Source organism: Camponotus vicinus, unplaced genomic scaffold (genome assembly GCF_025532165.1).
Source record: "Camponotus vicinus isolate PSW18456_S1 unplaced genomic scaffold, iyCamVici1.0 SCAF_10, whole genome shotgun sequence".
Classification (NCBI taxonomy): Eukaryota; Metazoa; Arthropoda; class Insecta; order Hymenoptera; family Formicidae; genus Camponotus; species Camponotus vicinus.
In genome coordinates, this window is record NW_028141946.1 from 18,595,868 (window position 1) to 18,616,797 (window position 20,930).

Below are 20,930 nucleotides of genomic sequence, written 5' to 3' on the forward strand. Positions count from 1 at the left end.
CTCAACTCGACACTCCCGCACAATTTGTAAAGCACACGAGTTTCATAAACCGTAATTGAACCATACAACGCCAAAGATCAACATGTACTGACACGTACTAGACGCGTGACGTCAAGGGACACTCGAAGGACACACTGCCGCGCGACTTCGCGCTACTACGCGGTTCGTGACGTCACATCGCGACGCCCGATTTCCTCGACTGCAAGACGAGAATAATTAATTAATATAATGCTCTCGTGAAAGTTTATTAATTAACAAGTCCATTACGTACGTGATAACTTCTCGGATTTCCTCGATCGTATGTCGAGAAAATCATGCGGAATGATTGATAGAAGAGCGAAAATGTCTTCGTAGATAGATCTGATCGCCGATTTGAAACGACAAACAGGACGTCGAAGAGAATGTTGTTGATCGATAATTAATACTTTTCAATTGTTCTTCTAGACAGTACTGGTAACACACACGACAAATTTTGCGACACAGATAATTGCGTATCGCAAAACAAGGATCGTTCGACGCTCCCGGCGCCAAAAAGCTCACCCGCGACCCGCGTCCTTCTCGGAAAAGATCGTCAACTTCACGCGATTACAAGTAGCGACGCCAAGCGACGCCGGTCGCGAACTAGATGGGTTTGAAAAGATAAGGCCCACCGCGCATGAAATTGCATAGCTGCATGTGCACGGCGTAAGGCCGTATGGACCAATGAGCATCGAGCATTGAGTCGTCATATTGACTTACATACATAACATAATACTCGATGCTCATTGGATAGTCTTATGCCCTAGTCTTATGTGATGGCCCTAGATCTATATATGTAGAATGTACAAATGATTTTATCACATTGCAAAAAATTAAACATATTTTATGCTATATAATTTTATAGTTTTAAAATCACCGTAAGTAATAATTATATATTGAATTATTTTTATTTAAAAAAAAATAATTTTTTTGTTAAATAAATTGCTCCTATAATATTTTATTAGCAATTTAAAAATGAATTTCCATACTTATTTTATTATTATTATTATATTATTAAGTAGAGTATAAAAAAATTGAGCTACCATTAATTTATTTGCATATAGGTAAGAGATTATGTATAGTTTAATTACCATCTCTCGTTTAATAAAATCTTCTTCTCTGTTGTTTAAATTTAAATTACTATCTCGGATAATAATTTATTCCACAAGAGTTTTATTTGCTTCAACTTGAACATTCAAATGTATGTAGATTATATAAATTTGCGTAAAATGTCCATAGTATCAAAATATTAGTAATTTTTTTTATTATTTTGTACACACACACATATAATTTTAAAACAGAAAAAAATCAAATATCCTCACAAAAACAAATATTTCTATTTTAATATTTGACATATCAACCGTATGCCTTATTTTAATCATCACAAGAAAAATCTACAAGAACATTTTCTTCCTCTGTAACATATCTTTAATAATACATACTTTATTACAGAAAAATAAAAGATAAACTTATAAATTTTTTTATGTAATAAAATAAAATAAAAATTGCGATTGCTTTTAACGTAATTTTTTTCTACATTCACATAGCTGCAGACAATATTGCCCTTATTTAAAATAATATTTTTTAAAATAATATTATTATTTTTTGTAAAATTATTATAAAGCCACTTTTATCTTAATTACACACATACACATAAAATACATAATGGCTAACCATATTAATAAAATTATTTATTATAAGATAGTAGAAAAAAATTATTTTAAATAATTTCTGTTAATTCCTTTTCAATTATTTGACAAAACAAGAGATACAATAATAATTATTTGATATAGAATTGTTTTAATTACATTAAATTAGATTTTTCATAAAGCCATAAGATTTATACTCAACGAACAAGATTTACAGAGTATATAAATTATTTTGTAGTATTATCTCTGTATGCTAGATCAATAAACCGAGTATGTTTTACTGTTTTTAGTATTTTTCACTTATTTTAGAGTTTATAAAATTTATAATATATAAAAAAACTGCATAAAAATTTATGAATTTGAAATTTATGAAAAAAATATAAAAAGAGAAGTTTTTTACATTTATTAAAATTGCAGCATAGAATTACATTAATGTTTGAAATTCTAACCGATTGATAGTACCTTTTTGGAATGCACGTATCAAACTTCAAGTACTGTTCTCTACCTTTGAGTGTAACACATTTCGAAACATCAATCGTAAGCATGATTTCGAAAAATTTAATTTAGCGTACTATTGTACGAACGCATTTCCTATTCTTCACTTTCATCTTTAAAGGTCTCTTTTTCGAGATAAAACAGAAATAGCTCGATGCTTATATTAGAGACGTCTTTGGAGAAACTAGACAAAGCATCATTAAGATCAGAATTTTCGAATTATTTCAACTACAATAAATGTACAATAGTACATTAAAACGGCCTTAACTTATGAAAATCTAATATCTATAGACTTATTTATTTAAAGAAAAATTAGACTATTTTTTTTAGTTTTGTCTTTTTCTAATTTTGGCGCAACGCTTGATCGATACACGCAATTTATATTTATTATATCTATATTATGAACAAATTTAAGATTTTAAAAAATATATTTGCATGCTTTATATTCAAAATAAATGAATAATGAAATAAATGACTAATGAAAAATAAATGATTAATAAAACATTGATGATTAGAGAAGAATTATGCTATATAAAAGCCTGTATAGTCAGATTGCTCTAATATTGGTGTGCGAATTTAATTAATCTTTTTTTTAAACACTGTTTCATGTATCTTTCATACACTGTCTATGAAAAAAATTGCAAGACTTGGTCCGTAAAGTACCTCTTGTGGATTTGATGCGAGGTGCGCTCACATGAGATGCGACGTCTTGAGCGTAAGTAGAACGAGGTACGTGCAGTCAACCTAAAGGACGAGTGGGAACAAGAGTAAAAGAAAAAGATCAATGTAAGATACGACGAGAGATATGAGCTGTCTCTCTCCTGCTATAAAATCTTTTTCGCTTTAGATATCTTCGCTACATGTGCCATGTGATAATCTTTGTATATTATATATTAATACAAGCGTTAAATCTTCTCTTAGAAAATTTAATACTAATCGAAGTAGTTTGTATGTAAAGGTAAATTTTAAAATAACTTCAGCAATCGTTAGCTCCATGTAAGCATTAATGAATAATAATGATGTAATTATTCACAAAATATTATATCACAAACTGTTGCAAAATTATTATTATAAAAATGAAATAATTCAAAATTGGATATTAAATATAATGAAAAAGAAATCATAGAAAATTATGCAAAGTAAAAATACGCGATACAAATTGTATTAAATTATTGTATTAAATTATTCAAGAAGATTTCTTTAAATTGAATAATGATAATGTAAGTAAAATAATAATGTAAGTAAAATTTAATTAAAACTAACAATAAGTTTATGTTGATAAAAATAAAATAGATTGTGTATGTATTTTATTTAATGTTTTAATTTTGCAAAAAGTGTGCAAAAAGACAACTATAGTAAACTATAAACAAATAATTTACATGTATTTAAAAAAACAAATTTACATATTATAACATAAAAAGATAAAATACGTATTGAAATAAAGATTACTAATATAAATTATCATATATACGAAGTCAATAATTCTGTAATGTTAAAAATCATATTTTTTTGATCAATGAGTTTTTAATATAATTTTTTGAATAATCTAAATACATACTATAACTTCGCATGTTGTTTTTAAATTAACGATGATGATGCTTTTCAATAATTCAATGCAATCTCAAGCAAAACTATGTGAAAGATTGTTTCTGCAATTCTTACATGAATGTTAAAACAGAACGATGATTAGGAGTTTGAACTACTATAAAACAAACATAGGAATAAGAAAAACAGCGCAGAAAGTCAAGTTGTCAGATGAATAAGACAAAATAGAAAGTCTGTAACGAAATAAGAAACGCTCTTCCAGAATAGCATACGAAAGTGATTTTAAGAACGCATAAGGAGATATTATTCAAGAAAATGTGAAAGAAAATTTTTCTTTAAAAACAAAAAATGTTCCTTTTATTTTTTTATACTTATTTTATTCCATATACTGTATGTTCACACAATATATAAAATACACATATAAATGTAAATTATTCCAAATATATTATATAGAAAACCGTAACTATATATTTTTCTTTCATAAGTGAAGCATTTTTTTTGAAAGTTCTATCGTTCTTAAAAGTCTTTTAGAAAGAAATAATTTTTTATTGATAATAATTTTGTAAAGTAATAAAAAATTGCACATTTATTAATAATTTAAATAAATAAATTACCATAAAATAACATTTTAAAAAGTTATTTATTGTATCATTTAAAAAACATTTCAAAAATTTAATGGATAATTAAGTACATATTACATGTAAAATATTACAAAATCGAGCATATAATAAAAGTTATGACAGACAAAATTAATATATTCAAGATAGAAAATATACACATAAGATAATATCTCAATCATAATTATCTTAAATATTATCTTTTTATTATATATAAAAAATATTAAAGTCATCATTTCAATATTTTTTATATTTTCATAATAATTTTGATGAAAAACAAATTTTACATATTTCTTTGACTTCAAGAGGGATTTTTAAATTGATATTTTCAAGCAGATTTCAAGATTATTCTTATTTTTTAAATATAATATTCATATTTTGTTATAAATCTCTTTATCATATAATTAATATCAATGAAAAACCTTTCAGTAACAATTGGATGATCTACTGCTATTTCAAGTAAAAATGTTATACAAAGATAACAAAATTAATTAAAACAAAATTAATTAATTAGAAACATTTTCGCGTTCGTGTTTTTTCAGTGTCCAAAATATGACATAAAACTAACAAATCTTGAAATAATAATCAAAACGGGGTCATATATAATCTCGTATCATCGCATGTCTATTATTGTCATTATCACAAATCTATGTCGTATGTCGACTTTATAAATAATATGTGATTTCAACTTTTTTTCTCCTCTTTTCGTGTCTCCATGTTAATTACCAAAAAAAAAAAATAATTTATTCAAACTTGGTCAAGGAGGTCAAGAATTAACATGTATCGTCAAGAATTATTCTTTAAAGTAATAGAGCGCTATTTATTTTTTCTTTTTAGGAAACATTGCATATGCGCCGATGGTGCCGATGGTCTGTTAGCGTTTTTAGTTTTTTTCCTTTTTTTATTTTTACGTTTTTAATCGATTCAGCAGCACGCGCCGCGTGACAAATCACCAGAAACAACTTGAATTTTTTTCGACGTCGACTGGCTTGATCGGATCATCTCAGCGGCGTGGAATGCAGAGCGAAAAATTGTTACTGTATAAAAAATTTTGCTCCGTTTACAATAGCCACGCGTTAATAAAGTTGCACAGACTGGTGAGAGGATTTAGAAAAATATGCATATCGCGTTGTCTGGCGAAATTATAAATTTTTGAGCGTGTACGGTGAATACGAATGCTCCATAAAATTTGCATCCGAAATTTATGACATAAATTCTATGAAATCTACACAGTAATCAATAATATCAAGTTTAGTTTTGCTAATAGATTTAATTATTCTTTATTCTTGTTATTTTTTAATGAGAGATTAATATAATATGCTGTAGAAATATGCATTTTTCTCCTCTCTCTCTCTCTCTCTCTCTCTCTCTCTCTCTCTCTCTCTGTCTTTCCCCCCTCTTTCTCTTTTATTAATCATAAGTAGATACGAATCTATTTAGATAAATATTTATATATATTCTAATATGATTATTATAAATATTTATTTTATATATGTATGTTACATGTTTCTTTTTTCTAATTCGTCAAATTATCACAAGCAAAAAATCCATACGTTTAGTATAATTATTTTTACATTAAATATTACAAACATATCTAAGATAAAAAAATTTAATGCAAAAGATCTTTTGTTTTTGAAAGGAAGATTTTTTTATTTGTTAGCTTACAGGTCGGGAAGTTGAAACCTTGGTGTAATTAACCGCGATATACTTTCAGTGTAATTAAAATTACGAAATGGGTAAAGAAACTAACTTAAAAGGTATGCAAAAGGGTATTAACTAAACGTACTGTTTTTCAGAGTATCCGTTATGACCTGCTTAATTATCCGTTGCAATGTATACATAAAGCTAGTATTAAAACGACCAGCTTTCAGCAGTAGCCAAATAATTAACAAAGTGCAATAATAGTAAAAGCATAGTTATCTATTTCGATATTTTGTATTACAAAGAAGAATAAATTACGATAACCATCGTAATCAATAAAATGCTGTGGTACAAAATTAAAATGTTATCCTACAAAAAATATGTTACTCAATGAGCCACGATATTTAGTCGCACGATAGGAATTATATGTGGCATGTATATTTATCGCAATAATTAATTTTTAATTTTACGATACTCATTTTTTCAAGGCAGATTTAAAAACCTGTATATATTAGATATATTTTAGTATTTATGTATATTAAATCATTTTTTTTTATTTTTCGGAGAAAGAATCGAATGTTTCAAACCACCCATCCATCCCTTTTACTTTAAAAAGGAGTGGTGCTAGGAAGTTAGCAAAAACATGTTTACCATAAAAGTCTATCTGAAGTTTCTGATGGTTAGGTTAGGTACTTTCATTTTTGGGAGACCCGTGGAAATACCGAAAACTGGGAGCAAAGTTGAAAATTTCGAATGGCAACATGGGACAACGTTGGATAGAGCTTTTAAAAAGGAATAACTTTTGCTTAAAAATAATTTAATATTGCTCGAAAATGATTCAAAATAGTTAAAAATATTCAAAGTATTTGCTACGTTGATGGAAATATCTTTCTATCGTCGTCTCACGCTATTTACGACGTTCAAAACTTTTGTAGAATTTAAAAAATGGCAAGCTTCCTAAATCCGTCGTTTCATGTCTCCTTTTGTTGAGCGTTTATGATAAACAAGATATTTTCCCTCAAAGGTCAAAAATCTAATAGCGTCAAATCAGGTGACTGGGTATTCCAAGCCACAAGATCTGCATGGCAGATTTAATTTTGTTCGAAAAAGCTGATTAATTATACGCTTTTCAAATAATGAAAAATATGCTAAGTAATTATCTTGTTGAAAGCTACATGATCTGACCTGTTTCCAGTGGTACATCTTCAAGGAGTTTTGGCTTTTATCTTTATAATCTTTAGGAGTTATAATCTTTTAAATTCAGATATAATATCACAATGTATAACACAATTTTCCGAATTTTGCATTTATTTCTTTTTTTTAATAATATTAAATTGTGTTGATTATCAGTCTGATAATAGTTTACATAGAATTCGATAATATTGCATTCTACAAACATAACGATGTTTCTTGTGAAAATAAATGTTTCTTTATGAAACTATCAAATTGATAAATAGAGTTTTAGCTTCGAGTGAGTCTCATCTAAAAAAAAAATATCATTTTATTTTGCAAAAATTTCTTTTCTTTCGCTATGTCTTATACGTTTTTATTTTGCAACAATGTAGCTGATGTGTTTTATTCATGATTAATATGTAGCAAAACCACTTTGACCCGAATATAAAGCGAAGTTTATATACAAGTACTTGAAACATAAATCTAGAAGCTATCACGTAACACATGTAAACGTTACTTACAATTAGCTAACTTAGATGCCAAAATACAGCTACAAGTCATATAAATGTCAAGCAACATATATTATAAAATGTAATGAGAGAAGTTTTAGATAAAAATACATTTTAGAGAAGAATTATATTTTGATGCAACAAATGTCAAAGTTTTGTCATAATTATATAATTAACATTGAGTTTTATCGTAAATTACTGATATTTCTTTTACTAATGCACAATTCGCTCTCATAAGATTGATGTATTATTCGATAATATTTGATGTCTGTCACTTCACGTTCCCAAATTACACAAACAAACAGAGATATCAGATAATCGAAATGGATGTTAGTAATTAAGAGAATGAAAAGAGTACAAAATGTGTGTATTTTACATACAATAGTATTTTGTACAATCTCAATAACATTTATTGATATCTTAATTAATGAAAAATGTTGCTTGCAATATTGATATTAAAATAAGTTTTTCATGCAATTTTGTATCTTTCAATTATTCAAAATATTTACATAGAATATCAAATTACTGCTGTTATCATTAAAAGTGATATTTTCTCGAATATTAAATTAAGATATTAATAAAAACGTAATTAACAAAATACTTGTTAAGTAATCATTTAAATAAATCGATAGCTGCAAAGTAAAGTTGATAAATTTAATTATATATATATAATTACATCTATTAATATATTCTATAATTTTGGTAATTTATTTAAATGTTACTATATATAATATTAACGTATATATAATCTTATTGAAAATAAAGCAAAACAATAATATAAACAATAGTATTATATATGTTTTTTCACATATACATATATAATTTCATTTATATTATAGTATAAAATAATTTGAGATTAATATGAAATTTGTTCATAATCAGTGAAAAATTTTATGATATGCATATATGGCAAATTCAAGTTCGTATTTGATGACTAATATTTTGAGACTAATAATACTCAATTTTAACGCTCAATTGTAAAGTATTTAATTTAAAAATACTGATTATTATATAAAAAATGGAAAATATTTATATAATATTTTAAAAAGGAATGCTGCTTATTCTTTATTTAGTATATTTTTTGATAAACTATGCGATAGTTTTATAGAAAATTTCTTATTGCATAACATCCGAGAATAAATTATTCTCAAATTATTATCTTGATTATATTCTGTTAAAAAGAGAACATTCCTGATTTAGGTTCAATATAGAACGAAGTGAAGAAGCAGAAGGGACAAAGGTGGACGGCCAGGTACTTAATTGCCCTGATTCATTCGAGCGTGAAACAGCTATTAATGATCGCCTTCATCACTTTCGACTCTGAGATATCGTTGTAAGAGATTGGAGAGCGCGAACAATCTCTAGTTTGGATCGGACATTGTTTAATCTTTAGAAAAATCTGCTTTGAGATTGATATTGCTAAATAAAATATATTTTAATAGTAGATTCTTTGACATATTTGAAGTAAATATTTTTTTCTGTAAAAGAAATTTCATGAAAAACTATTTTCAAAAACTTGTCTCTCAAAAACTTTTATTCTTTAGTATTAACTACCATGATAATTAAACGTCAAATTATAACTTTGGTGAAGTAAAGTTCACTTGAAATTCATTAAAAAAAGATTGTGTCACTCTTTTCAGTTTAAAATTTAAATTGATTAAGTAATTTTTTAAATTTTGCGTTCTCTTGTGCGTGAATAAAAATTAAATTATCTATTCATTGTTTTATTAATTCCAACAAAATATTTATCATTATGCACAATATTTTTGATAATTCACATATTTCCTTGTTCTTAATACAAAGTATTTTATTCATTAAAAAGTTAATTTTTCTACTTTGCAATCCTATTAATTTAATTATGTAAGATGAAAAATGATCGTTACATCAAAATTCAAATTGCTTAATTTTATTTTAAATAAAATATGCGTAATATGTCCAGCAATATTAAATAATTTCAATAAAGTTAATGAAACGTCGCGTTACGAGCCAGTATGCTTGAATGATCTGATTGTGGTGACGTTCCGCGCAATGTGTCGTGGAAAATATGGATTTCCTGTACGGTATAACAATTCAATGTAACATCACCAATCATCCACTAGAATATCCTTAATTAAATCTCCTCGTGCTCGTGATCGAGTTCTGACCCCGACAAAAATTACACTTCTCCTCTTTCCCTTCTTCCTCCTCCTCTTCCTCCTCTCCCTCCTTCTCCTCCTTTCATCCATTCAGCAAATCCTATCCTCGTTCTGCCATTGCTAGAAACCTGTTGCCGATATTTGGATATACATGCGGAATTCAATCCAATTTCAACAATAGCCCCGAACACTCTATCCTTGGCGCTCTCTCATTGTTTAATCTATTTTACTTTCCTCCTCTTCCTGTCCATTTATAATAGTTTTTAAAAATTTCTGCCAAATGCCAATTCGAGCAACTCCCTCTCTTTCTCTCTTTCCTCCCTCTTTCTTCTCTCTTTTCGCTCTCTAAAATGACTATAAATAAAAGAAGACAGGATTGCGCTCGGTAGTGACTGGCTGTCAATAGCAAAGTTGAATTAACTGATTTAGCTAGCAGGCTTGGTTATATTTTGAATTAAACTCGCACTAAACGTATACATGTGTGCGCGGCCTCTGCAGACAATACCGATTTATCATCTCGGCACGGCATTTGCATGTTCGATAGATGCGCCAGCAACAGAAAGCGCCTGGATAATCAAACATAAGATAACGATCCTGCGTGGGAAGCAATATAGTCATTAAATCGCCAGTAACGTTTGCATAACGAAAAAGATATATAAAAGATACATGTGTGTCTATTCGGATTGCTAATAAAATATCGTTTATGCATTAAACGATTATGAAAAAGCGCAAAAGTTACAAGAGTTATTAACCCTTTTGGTACTTAATTAATGAAATAAGCAACAAAAAGCATAAACTGTCCAACTTTTATCTTGCACGAGACATATTTGTGAGGAATTACGAAAGACACGAAAAAAAGTTGTTAAAAAAAATTATTGTAAGAAACACAAGAGATAAACTCCCATAAAAATGCTTGATATAAAATAAGATTATATATACATTAATTAGTAATCAGAAACATTGATAAAAACTACTTATCGCTCATAAGGTATTATAAATTTTAGAGATTTTGTTTTGACATCTATTAATAATTTAAGAATTATCAATTTTTGAGATGCAATATGTTTGCAAGAGACATCGCGTAACACTTTCCGTCAGATTATAAAAAGCAAAATATATGCAAGTAGAGAGAAATGCGGAAAATGAGAAGAGACATGGAATGAGTAATTGTAATATATCGCTCAATTTGCATCATTTGACATGCGAAATCGTTTCAGAATTAACTGACCGATTTATCACGTGAATAAAATGAATATATTTCTTTGTACTTCTCGCAAAGATAGATAATACAGATCCATTATATTCTAACCAAACTTTTAGACATATAGAGTTTTCTCATCAAATTATAACCATGTATAATTTTGATAATATAATCTTATTATATTTTTTATTAAAAAATGTATACCTAATCATCTTCCTTTTTTTGATAGATGTTTCATTAGAATTTTATGGTTATAGAATAAAAGCATCTCTCTCTCATTATTTAACTGCAAAATTAATCTACCGAAATTTCGTTATTAAAATAATTTTATTTATAATTTATATTTCGATTAAATATAATTTATTAAGTTTCTATTGAATTTATCTGACTTGCCTATATTTATTCAGTGAACTGAAATTTTATCAAATCATCTCTCCTCTTCGCATTTATAAATATAAATCACATACTTGAATTTCAATACATAGAGACGTGGAGAAATAATTCTTATCAGTAACGAATTCATAGAGTTTCGATTAAATAAATATTATTAGTACATGAATAGAATATGCACTACTAATTAAAAATAATATATAATATTTCTCCTCAAATATCAATGAAAAAACATCCGAATATCAGGCTATAGCCGCTACATATATGTCGCGCATTTCATTCTCTATTGACCACTTAATCAATATATGCCAGAACCACGTACCAATTGGTCGCAATGGCTTTTATCATTACGTAGCTTTATTTCGAGTAATCCAGTTTATCATTGAGTGAAAAGAACGATGTTTCTAAATCGCAGAACTCTTTGCTGATAACCTTGGATGACATTTTGCTGATATGCTTGTTGACATGTTAGTAGAAATAATCACGTTGTAAGCGATTATTAATATAATGTAAATACTGACCAGATAGATAGATGTTTAAATATTGCAATCTTTGCAGATACATACATACAGATATTTTTCTTCATTATTTTATTCAAAATTATCGCGAGATAATGTATACAGTATACAGATGTATACAGTACATGAGTAAATGTACGATTCAAATAACTGCGAAATAATTGAATCATAAATCAACTTTGACATAACACAATAAAATAAAACTGTTGGTTAACTGTGAGATACAATTAACAAAACTAGAGAAATTAAATGCATTTAACAGCACTTAAATATATATGTATATATCATTTTAATTACATATAATTAAGAATATCCTGTTAAGTCCGTGTGCAATAATTCAACGTAAATCTTGTGCATCGAATTATAATAATTAATTTTAATAAATCTCAAAATCTACTTTTTCTTGAAAAAAATTTAATGCAAATTCTAATTTTTACTGCGGAAAAGTTAAAAAATAGAAAGAAATTATACCGATATTTATTTTAATTAAATTTTAAAGATGTACATAAATTTTGCAATCGATTTGAAAAAAGTCTTTTATTGGAAAAAGTTTTAATCAAAAATTTATTTCGAAGAAAAAATATTTAAAACTAAAAATATAAAATACATTAAATCAATGAATAAAATAAACATCAAAAGATTAATTTAAATATAACAAATTTGATGTATGATAATAAACAATATATGATAATAATAATATAATAATAAACAATATATGAATTCTGCATTTATGTAATAATATTATACAAGAAAATAATTTTTTTCTACCGAATCGAAAGTGGCATAAAAAGAAAAAATCGCGAGATAAATTTAATCTCTACAAGTTATTATTCATATTTTTAGATCGTAAATTGAATTGGCGTGCAAATTAAATTTTCGATATATTAAAATAATTGTAAAATAATCTAAAAATCTAAAAGATCTATAAAAATTGCCTTGTTTCACATCTTTCTGTTAAGAATGCCATGTGAAGCCATGTAGACACATATTTTCATTCACAAAAAGCCAGCCATATAATATGCTGGTGGCTTAACCGCGCCACCGGCCATAAATAGCGTCGCAATAATGCCACCGTAAAACAACACTCTTGTACACACACACACACACACACACACACACACACACACACATATATATATATACACAACATTGATGTCCCTACCTTCGTTTTCGTTATTTCCAATCAGGATCTCGGTGTCTTTGAAATCCGCCTCCCTGACCAAGTCCAACGGATCTTTAGGTAGAAAGACGCCGTCGATAGTGGGTGCCGACGGGAAGCCCAGGATACCCCAATAACTGTTCCACTGCTGCACGGAGAGGGTTTTTGCGTCCACCGACCTCATGCAGGCCATAACTCGCGCTGGATTTTCCTGCAGCATCGTCGAATTACATCCACAATCGTCTACCAATACTCGGGCCACCTCATTCGCCTTTTCACCGGTCATATAACTCCACGGAGCGTTCAGAGTACCACTCTGGAGGATCCCCCGACGTACCAAACCCTGCGTAACCGGTGAGATCAGATGTAGAGATACCGAACTGCCGCCTGCGGATTCGCCAAAGATCGTAATCAAATCGGGATCGCCGCCGAAGGCGCGCGCATTTTCGCGAAGCCACTTAAGAGCCAAAGCTTGATCCCAAAGGCCCATATTGCCCGGTGCCTCCTCGCTGTTACTAAAATGCTGATTTAGGTACAGAAAACCGAAAGCACCCACTCGATACTGCATCGATGCGATTATCGCATTCCCGGCCACTGCCATGAGATCGGCGTCATAAACGTCCAGAGTGGCGGTGCCACTCATGAAACCACCGCCGTAGATCCATACTAATATCGCCATGCCATTATTACCGGCGTTGTCCTGTGACTCTGGTTTGTGACGCAGACGCAGCTTTTGTGGCACCCAGATATTTAGATACAGACAATCCTCGGAGATGTTAGTGTTTGGATTCCACATCTCCTCGCCCTCGAAACCAGGGAAGTACTCGTAACGCTCCTGATAGCAACTGTTAGGTAACGTTGTAGCATTTAAGATTCCGTGCCACGGTTCGATTGGCAGCGGCTTACGAAACCGCAACGGCCCAACCGGAGGTTTTGCGAATGGCACCCCGTAGAATACGTGGACCTCGCGATCAAGCACCGTACGAGTGAAACCGCGCATCAAGCCGCTCGTAGTCTCCACCAACAGAGGATCGTCGTGATCATTGTCCTGGCCACCATGCTGGCCGGCGACGTTCGCTCGCGTGATGCACGCGCTGTGCAGGCTCAGGCCTAACAGCAACAGCAACAACGATGGACAATTCATCCAAAAACTCATGATCGAATTGAATATTCTTGTATTCGATAAGAAACAATTGTCTTGTCTGTTGTATCGATCGTGTTTGACGTTCTCGCGAGTGGGATCCTTGTGGTCACTACAAGTGGCACTGCGAGAGTTCAACTATTTAATCATCATTATTTGATGATTAAATACTCCACTAAGCGTCCTTTGCGCGAAGATAAACTCGTCGAGTTTTCATTCAGCACGCGTCTAGTTTGTCAGAATTTTGCACGCTTCAGGAATCGCCTATCCCGATGTCTTCGTTGTCATCTAGGAAGATACAGGAAAGAAGTTTCCTCTTATGCACGTGATGTATCAAGAACATGGGCGAACGGGAGTAGAAAGTGATTCTTTGGCGAAGAGTAAGACGATTTTGAGGGATAGAGTTCCCTTAGGTAAATCGTCAATCTTACGCAAGTTGCATTCAATGCACTTTGCATGTTGCTTTTTAACAAAGGAAAACTTTGTTACACTGTGGAAAGCTATAAAACATCCTGCGTATTTTTGCTGTCTTATATCTGATTTCGATTTTAAAAAAAAGAATAATTTTTGCAGTTCGTCAATATTAAAAACAGATTAAACACAATTTAATGAAATGTTAATCTACTTCCATACAAGATCGGCATTAAAATACAAATTTTTATGAAGATATATACAAATATTTTTGCGCCAATAATTATTTCAATCTATCAGCTTTTGCGCAATAATTCAAAATGCCAAAAAAGATAAGATAAAAATATGGTTCATTTCTTACGTAATTACTTTAGTAACAGTAAGTGAAGCTTAATTTAATTATTATTGCAACACGATAAAAATAAATCGTTTTCAATCGCAGTGTTGTAAAACATGACAGTTTGTGTAAAAACTTTATTCCTCCAAAGTGGTCTTTCTGCTTCGCTAAAAAATCATTCCTTTTGCAATAATACTGCTCATTCGCATTTGATTTGAATATTACACTGAGATTAATATTTTATTGAGTTAATTGTTTATCTATTTTTATTACTTTTTTATGCGATAGATATTAAAACATGAATATTAAGATATTTATTTAGATTGTTTAAAATATTAATCTTAATTTCAATCTTTCATAAAAAGCGAGTGTCACATACATTACATCGCTACAACAGTATGTTACAACGGATACTCTTTTTACTATAAAACTTTTATAGGTAATTGAAAAATAATATCCACATAAAAGATTTAGAATTGTCATAAAGCGTTTCCCATGGGCACTGTATCTGCCAAGAGAGAGACTCAACAAGTTAGCAAGTGAAAGGCCGGCGGTAAGAGAACTACTCTCTACCAACTCCCCTCTTTCGATACTTCTAAGCCTATTTAGAGAAAAATAAAAGAAGCAAAATACTTTTCACATTAAATATATAAATTTTTTGTGGAACAATTTTAATAAATAATAAGAAATAGTACAGCGTGATAAAAAAAGGATACGGTTATTGTAGATAGATTAATTATTGAGATAAAAATTTGTAAGTTATTATCGCGTGTAATATAATTTTCTTTTATAATTAAGTCATAATTACATTATTATGTAAAATTATTCTCTTTACAAAAGAGTGTATGATTATCACACAATTTTATAATATATATAAAAATTACTGCCTGTAAATGCATATGTGAATTCTCAATCATAAATAATTATCATGCGTATGATATAAAATTATTTTTATAGATAAATTATATAACTATGTCGTATATTTTTTCACATATTTAAAAATATTTCGCACGATAAAATAATCACTATAATCGTGCGCGTGTGTAGTACAAAATTATTTTTCCTTGCAATTAAAATTTAATTTCACCAAAATCGATTAATCTGCATTCTTAATTTTTTTCTTTGTTTTTTAACTAGGGTCAGAAAAGAATAGAAAGAAATAATGTCCATGTTTAAATTTTAAGTGATGTTTATGTGTGAAATTGGCCATATATATATATATATATATATATATATATATATATATATACACTTCTCAATCACTAATTACGTAAATTACACTTAATATTAGTAATGACATTCCTATTTACAGTTGTCCGATTATCGGATTGTGTAACTGTTTGCGACGCACGATAATAATTTCACGTATTTCGTGAAACAGTTTCTACTTCCGATTGTAGTATCCGCCATAAACCACAACGCCAGAATACTACACAGTGTCGATTGCAATAATGCAGTCCGCCACGAATCATCATTAAAGCTTCATGAACCGAAGATTCGATGGGATTCTGCGTCAACGTATTAGCCGTTGAACGTTCACCATGCACTATATTATTTAGGAAATAAAATTTAGCATTTTTAGCAACTTAGTTCTGAGAACCGCTACGTCAAAATTAAATAAAAATTTCATCAAGAGGAAAGTCTCTCCATTGAAAGAATAATTTTGCAACATTAGACTCTGGGATCTCTTACAATCATAAATTATATCAATTTTTTAATTATAAGTAATTAATATAAATATGTTAATAAAAATTTTCTTTATTTTAGAAAAAAAGAAAGAAAGAGATTGAGAGAGAGAAAGAAAGAAAGAGAGAGAGAGAGAGAGGAAAGAGGGAAAGAACAATATTCAGCTGATTTTTATGTTTAGAGCTAAATCATGTTTCTAACAAATGAAACAATTAATTCTCTTTAATTACAAAAAAATATTAATAATGCTAAGATTTTTAAAATCTTAAAAAAATTTTTTATAAGTTAGATTTCCATTGTGCATAAATTTTGATTACATCTATACATTATATGCATTTTCCAGTATAATATTTACAAATTACACAAAATACACAAAATACATCATCGCATCAGAAATCGCATAATCGTTATTCGCTTGCGATAATGTAATAAAAAAGTTATAAACAAAACTTTATTTGAAGTTTTTAAAGTGCAACAAATTGTATAGTAGAAACATTTTAAAATTTATGTTGTGTATGTAATTGTAAAGAGCTAAATCATGTAAAATTTTATACAGATCAAGAGAATGAACCAATATAATTGAGGAGAGAAAATTTCTTAATGATAATTGTATAAAAATATATAAGTAAAAAATATGAAATAAAATTTTTTGTATAAGATTTCGTTTTTTTAAATTTGAAAAATTGATAAAATATTCACATAATTTAAATTGTAATAATATAAATTGTAATAATATATATGTATGCTTTCTAAGCTTGAGAAATCTTTAACAATCTTGTGTTATTACCGAATTTATCGCGATAATTACAATCACAATAAAAAGTACCTTGTCATTTAAAAAATAAAACTTGATACTTTACATATTATAACTCACATACATACACACACACACACTCTCTCTCTCTCTCTCTCTCTCTCTCTCTCCTGTCTTCCTTCCTCTCTCTTCTCTCCTTCTCTCTCTACTTTCCCCTTTTTCTTTAGTATCTTAAATTATTGTAAGTTGTTAAATAGATTATTGTATTTTGATATTTATGTATTAGTAATATCGTGAAGACAACTTTAATAATACAAAATTATTGAACCCACAAAAGATATAAGTATGTCATTAATTTTCCAAAATTTTAAAAATCTTTTAATTTTTGCGAAAATAAAGTCTCCAAAGTTTTATCTTTAATTTTTATCTATTTTTACAAGGATTATTCCTTTTTTGATTGTATTATGGTTCTCAATTACTATATATATATATATATATATATATATATATGTGTGTGTGTGTGTGTGTGTGTGTGTGTGTGTGTGTGTGTGTGTGTGTGTGTGTATTTTTAAAAACTAGAAAATTACATTTTGAAATATCAAATTTTTTCATATATATTTTACATTCCTGCCTCTAACATATAATAAATATGTTCCTTATTAGGAACATTTTATCGAATAGACATATTTTTCTGCATAAAATAATTGACTAGTACTCTTTTAAATACATTCTTAATTTCTTCTTATTATTTCTTCCTATATTAACGAATATAATAAATTATTTCTCAGAGCTTATTTTGTAAAATAATCACTCTTTTGATTCAGTCTTTTAAAATAATTTTTAAGCACTATTTTATAGGAATTATAAGTGTTCCTTTGCATCATGAAGTCACAACAATAGCAATAAGCTATTTCTCATCAATGGCGACTTTTCAAATAGCCAACTTTCACTCTTTAATGCGATCATCTCTGCCGTGATATGTCTTCTCTTTTTTTTCTTCTTTTCCCTCCTTCCCTTTTGCCTTCTAAACACATCTGTATTTTTCGTTCTATACACATTTCCGTGTGCAATATATACGCGCCGGAAGTTTACCTCTCAAAATTGCTTCCGCTAACTTGGCCTTTTTTCACCCCCCTCCCTCCAAAATATCGTTTCCAGTGATGACTCTTTGTCACTCTGATTCTCGTGACGTATTCCTGTCCTTTTTTTTGCCACTCGATGACAACCCTTAAAAATTTCGATTTTTTACGTTTCCGGCGGGTTGCCACAAAGAGAACACCACGTACGTAGACACAGTTATCACGCGGCAACCGGCGTGCCGCGTTGCACGGGGTCGACTGATCGAGAAGGTAGAAATGGAGGTGGTGCTGATGGTGGTGGCAGTCCTAGCCGTGGTGGTGGCGTACGCCTCGCGCATAAGCCGCGCGGTCGTATCTACAAGCGACTCAATCTTCAAACATTGTCCTTGCTTCCTACGATTCTCCTTCTCTCTTTTTCTCTTTCCCCATCTACAATTTTCTTTCTCATTTCTTTTTTCTTCCTCGCTTTCTGTTTTGTTTTCTTTCGCCTATTCCTTCATCTCTTTCCCTTTTTCTCTTCCTCTTCCTCTTTTTTTCTCTCCTTCCCTTGTTTACCTCTTATCTCTCATTTTCCCTTCTCCTTACACCCGTTTCTCTTTTCTTTTCCTTTCTACCTTTCATTCTATTTTCGTCTTTTCATTCTTTTCTTTTCTTTAATTTCTTTTGTTCTCTTTCCTTTTTTGTCTCCTTTACTCTCTCTCTCTTTCTTTTTTATTATTTCTTTTCCATCTTTTTATTTTTCTTCCTCTTCCTCTCTTTCTCCCTCCTTCCCTCCCTCCTTTTCATCCTTCTTTCTTTCCTTTTCATTTCTTTTTATTAATTTTTTTCCTTCTTTTCTTTTCTGTTTTTCCCTCTCTTCCTCTTTCTTTTTGTCCCTCCTACAACTTTCTCTTTTTTTCTGTTCTAATTCTTTTTTTTCTTTGCTTTTCTTATTTCTTTCTTATCTATCTATCATTTCCTCCTCTTCTTTTCTCTTTTCTATTTCGTTTTTCCTCTTTCTCTTTTTTTCTTCTTTCTTTTTTATCTCTTCTCTCTCTCCCTCTCTCTTTCTTTTTGTTTCTCTTTCTTACTTCGATTTATTTATCCATATGATGTTCACGTTGTTACTATCACATTGTTTTATCCATATCCGACTTTAATTCTTGGTTTTTAATCACTAAAATGTACAGAGATGCGCTGTATGTCTACGACTGTTAGCATTGCCTTTCATTTTGATAAGAAGCATTGATAACCTTTGCACCGTTCAGTTTAGAAAATTAGCAATAAACGAAAAGGCGTAAAATTTTCATGCTTTTAATTTTGTTATATTTTTATTAGTATTAACAAATGTAAAAATTATTTTTGTGTTTCTGTAACATAACAATTAATTTCGTTATATTGGTATCAATCTTTTTGCATTTTTATTACATTTTACATTAATTATTACATAATTTTACCTAATTTGCAATTTTACAAAGAATTTTTTAATCTAGTAAATGTAAAAAATGCAACATTTTTTGAATTATCATTATAATTCTTTTATATAAAATTATAAAATAAATTTGTGATAATGTGAATTAATAAAAGAATATTAAAAAATGTGTCGCTAAAGAGGATATTTCTTAGTAAAATAAATAATAAAATATTTCCTAATTTTATTGTCATATAATATTCCTATGCGCTTATGAATTACTTTTATAACATTAATGTAAAATAGCTGTTTTTACAAAATATTTGATTTAAAATATTTTCATCTCACTATATAGTCTTGTTTTTTAACAGTAGCGACATGATTTATTTATGGTAACATAATTTAACAAAAAAAATTAAAAAAAACAAGAACCAATTATTTCTTCAAATTTTTTTACGTTAAAAAATTTAAAAGAAATTTAAAAATTTTAAAGAAAAAGTGAAGAAAAAATTATGCGTTAATTTTGTTCAGGAGTATATAACAATTTATTAACAATTAATTGTTGTGGAATTAATTTATGTTTATATACATACATGCATGTATGTGTGTGTACGCGTATATTAAATATTATATAATTTTTGTTATATTTTTTGAATAAAATTTTCATAAAATTATATTATATGATATCTTTTTCACATTTTTATTTATATTGGCACACTGACTGTTAAAATTTACTACACGTTTGCACGTATATATATATATATATATATGTTAAAATTTACTACACGTTTGCACATATATATATATATATATATATATATATATATATATATATATATATATATATTGATGCGCTAGCATATATACATACGTATAAGTTTAATTTTTATTATTTTAAGGAATGTTAATCTGTACGTGAAGGATTGTGTCCCTCTCGCGATTGGAGTAATTTACTATAAATCCTAAATAACGTAATTATTATCCGGAGATTACAGCCGAGAGCAAGGAGAAGCAATTATCTGGAAAGGGATTACGCGGAATTTCGTTTTAGTCCTAATCGATGTTATAGTCTTTGTACTACA

The 20,930-nt window shown here is 29.0% G+C and overlaps 1 protein-coding gene and 1 long non-coding RNA gene across 3 annotated transcripts in view; both read right to left on the reverse strand.

Moving 5' to 3' along the window:
• Positions 1-18,612, reverse strand: part of Ache-2 (acetylcholinesterase 2) — a 121,356-nt gene extending 102,744 nt beyond the window's left edge. Inside the window, exons 1-2 of one of the 2 annotated variants that reach the window (XM_083080285.1) lie at positions 18,472-18,612; positions 13,054-14,479 (exon numbers count right to left, since the gene is read on the reverse strand). In XM_083080285.1, the coding sequence (XP_082936411.1) occupies positions 13,054-14,206 (1,153 nt within the window). In that variant the 5' untranslated portion in view covers positions 14,207-14,479; positions 18,472-18,612. Of the gene's footprint in view, positions 1-13,053; positions 14,818-18,471 lie in introns of those variants that run through there. The other variant, XM_083080286.1, reaches the window with a different exon arrangement.
• Positions 9,356-11,594, reverse strand: LOC145960669 (uncharacterized). Its single transcript, XR_014435441.1, has 3 exons — positions 11,377-11,594; positions 11,188-11,282; positions 9,356-10,376 (listed from the first exon to the last, which is right to left on the reverse strand). It is a non-coding gene; the product is annotated as an uncharacterized LOC145960669 (long non-coding RNA).
• Positions 18,613-20,930: the final 2,318 nt, after the last annotated feature.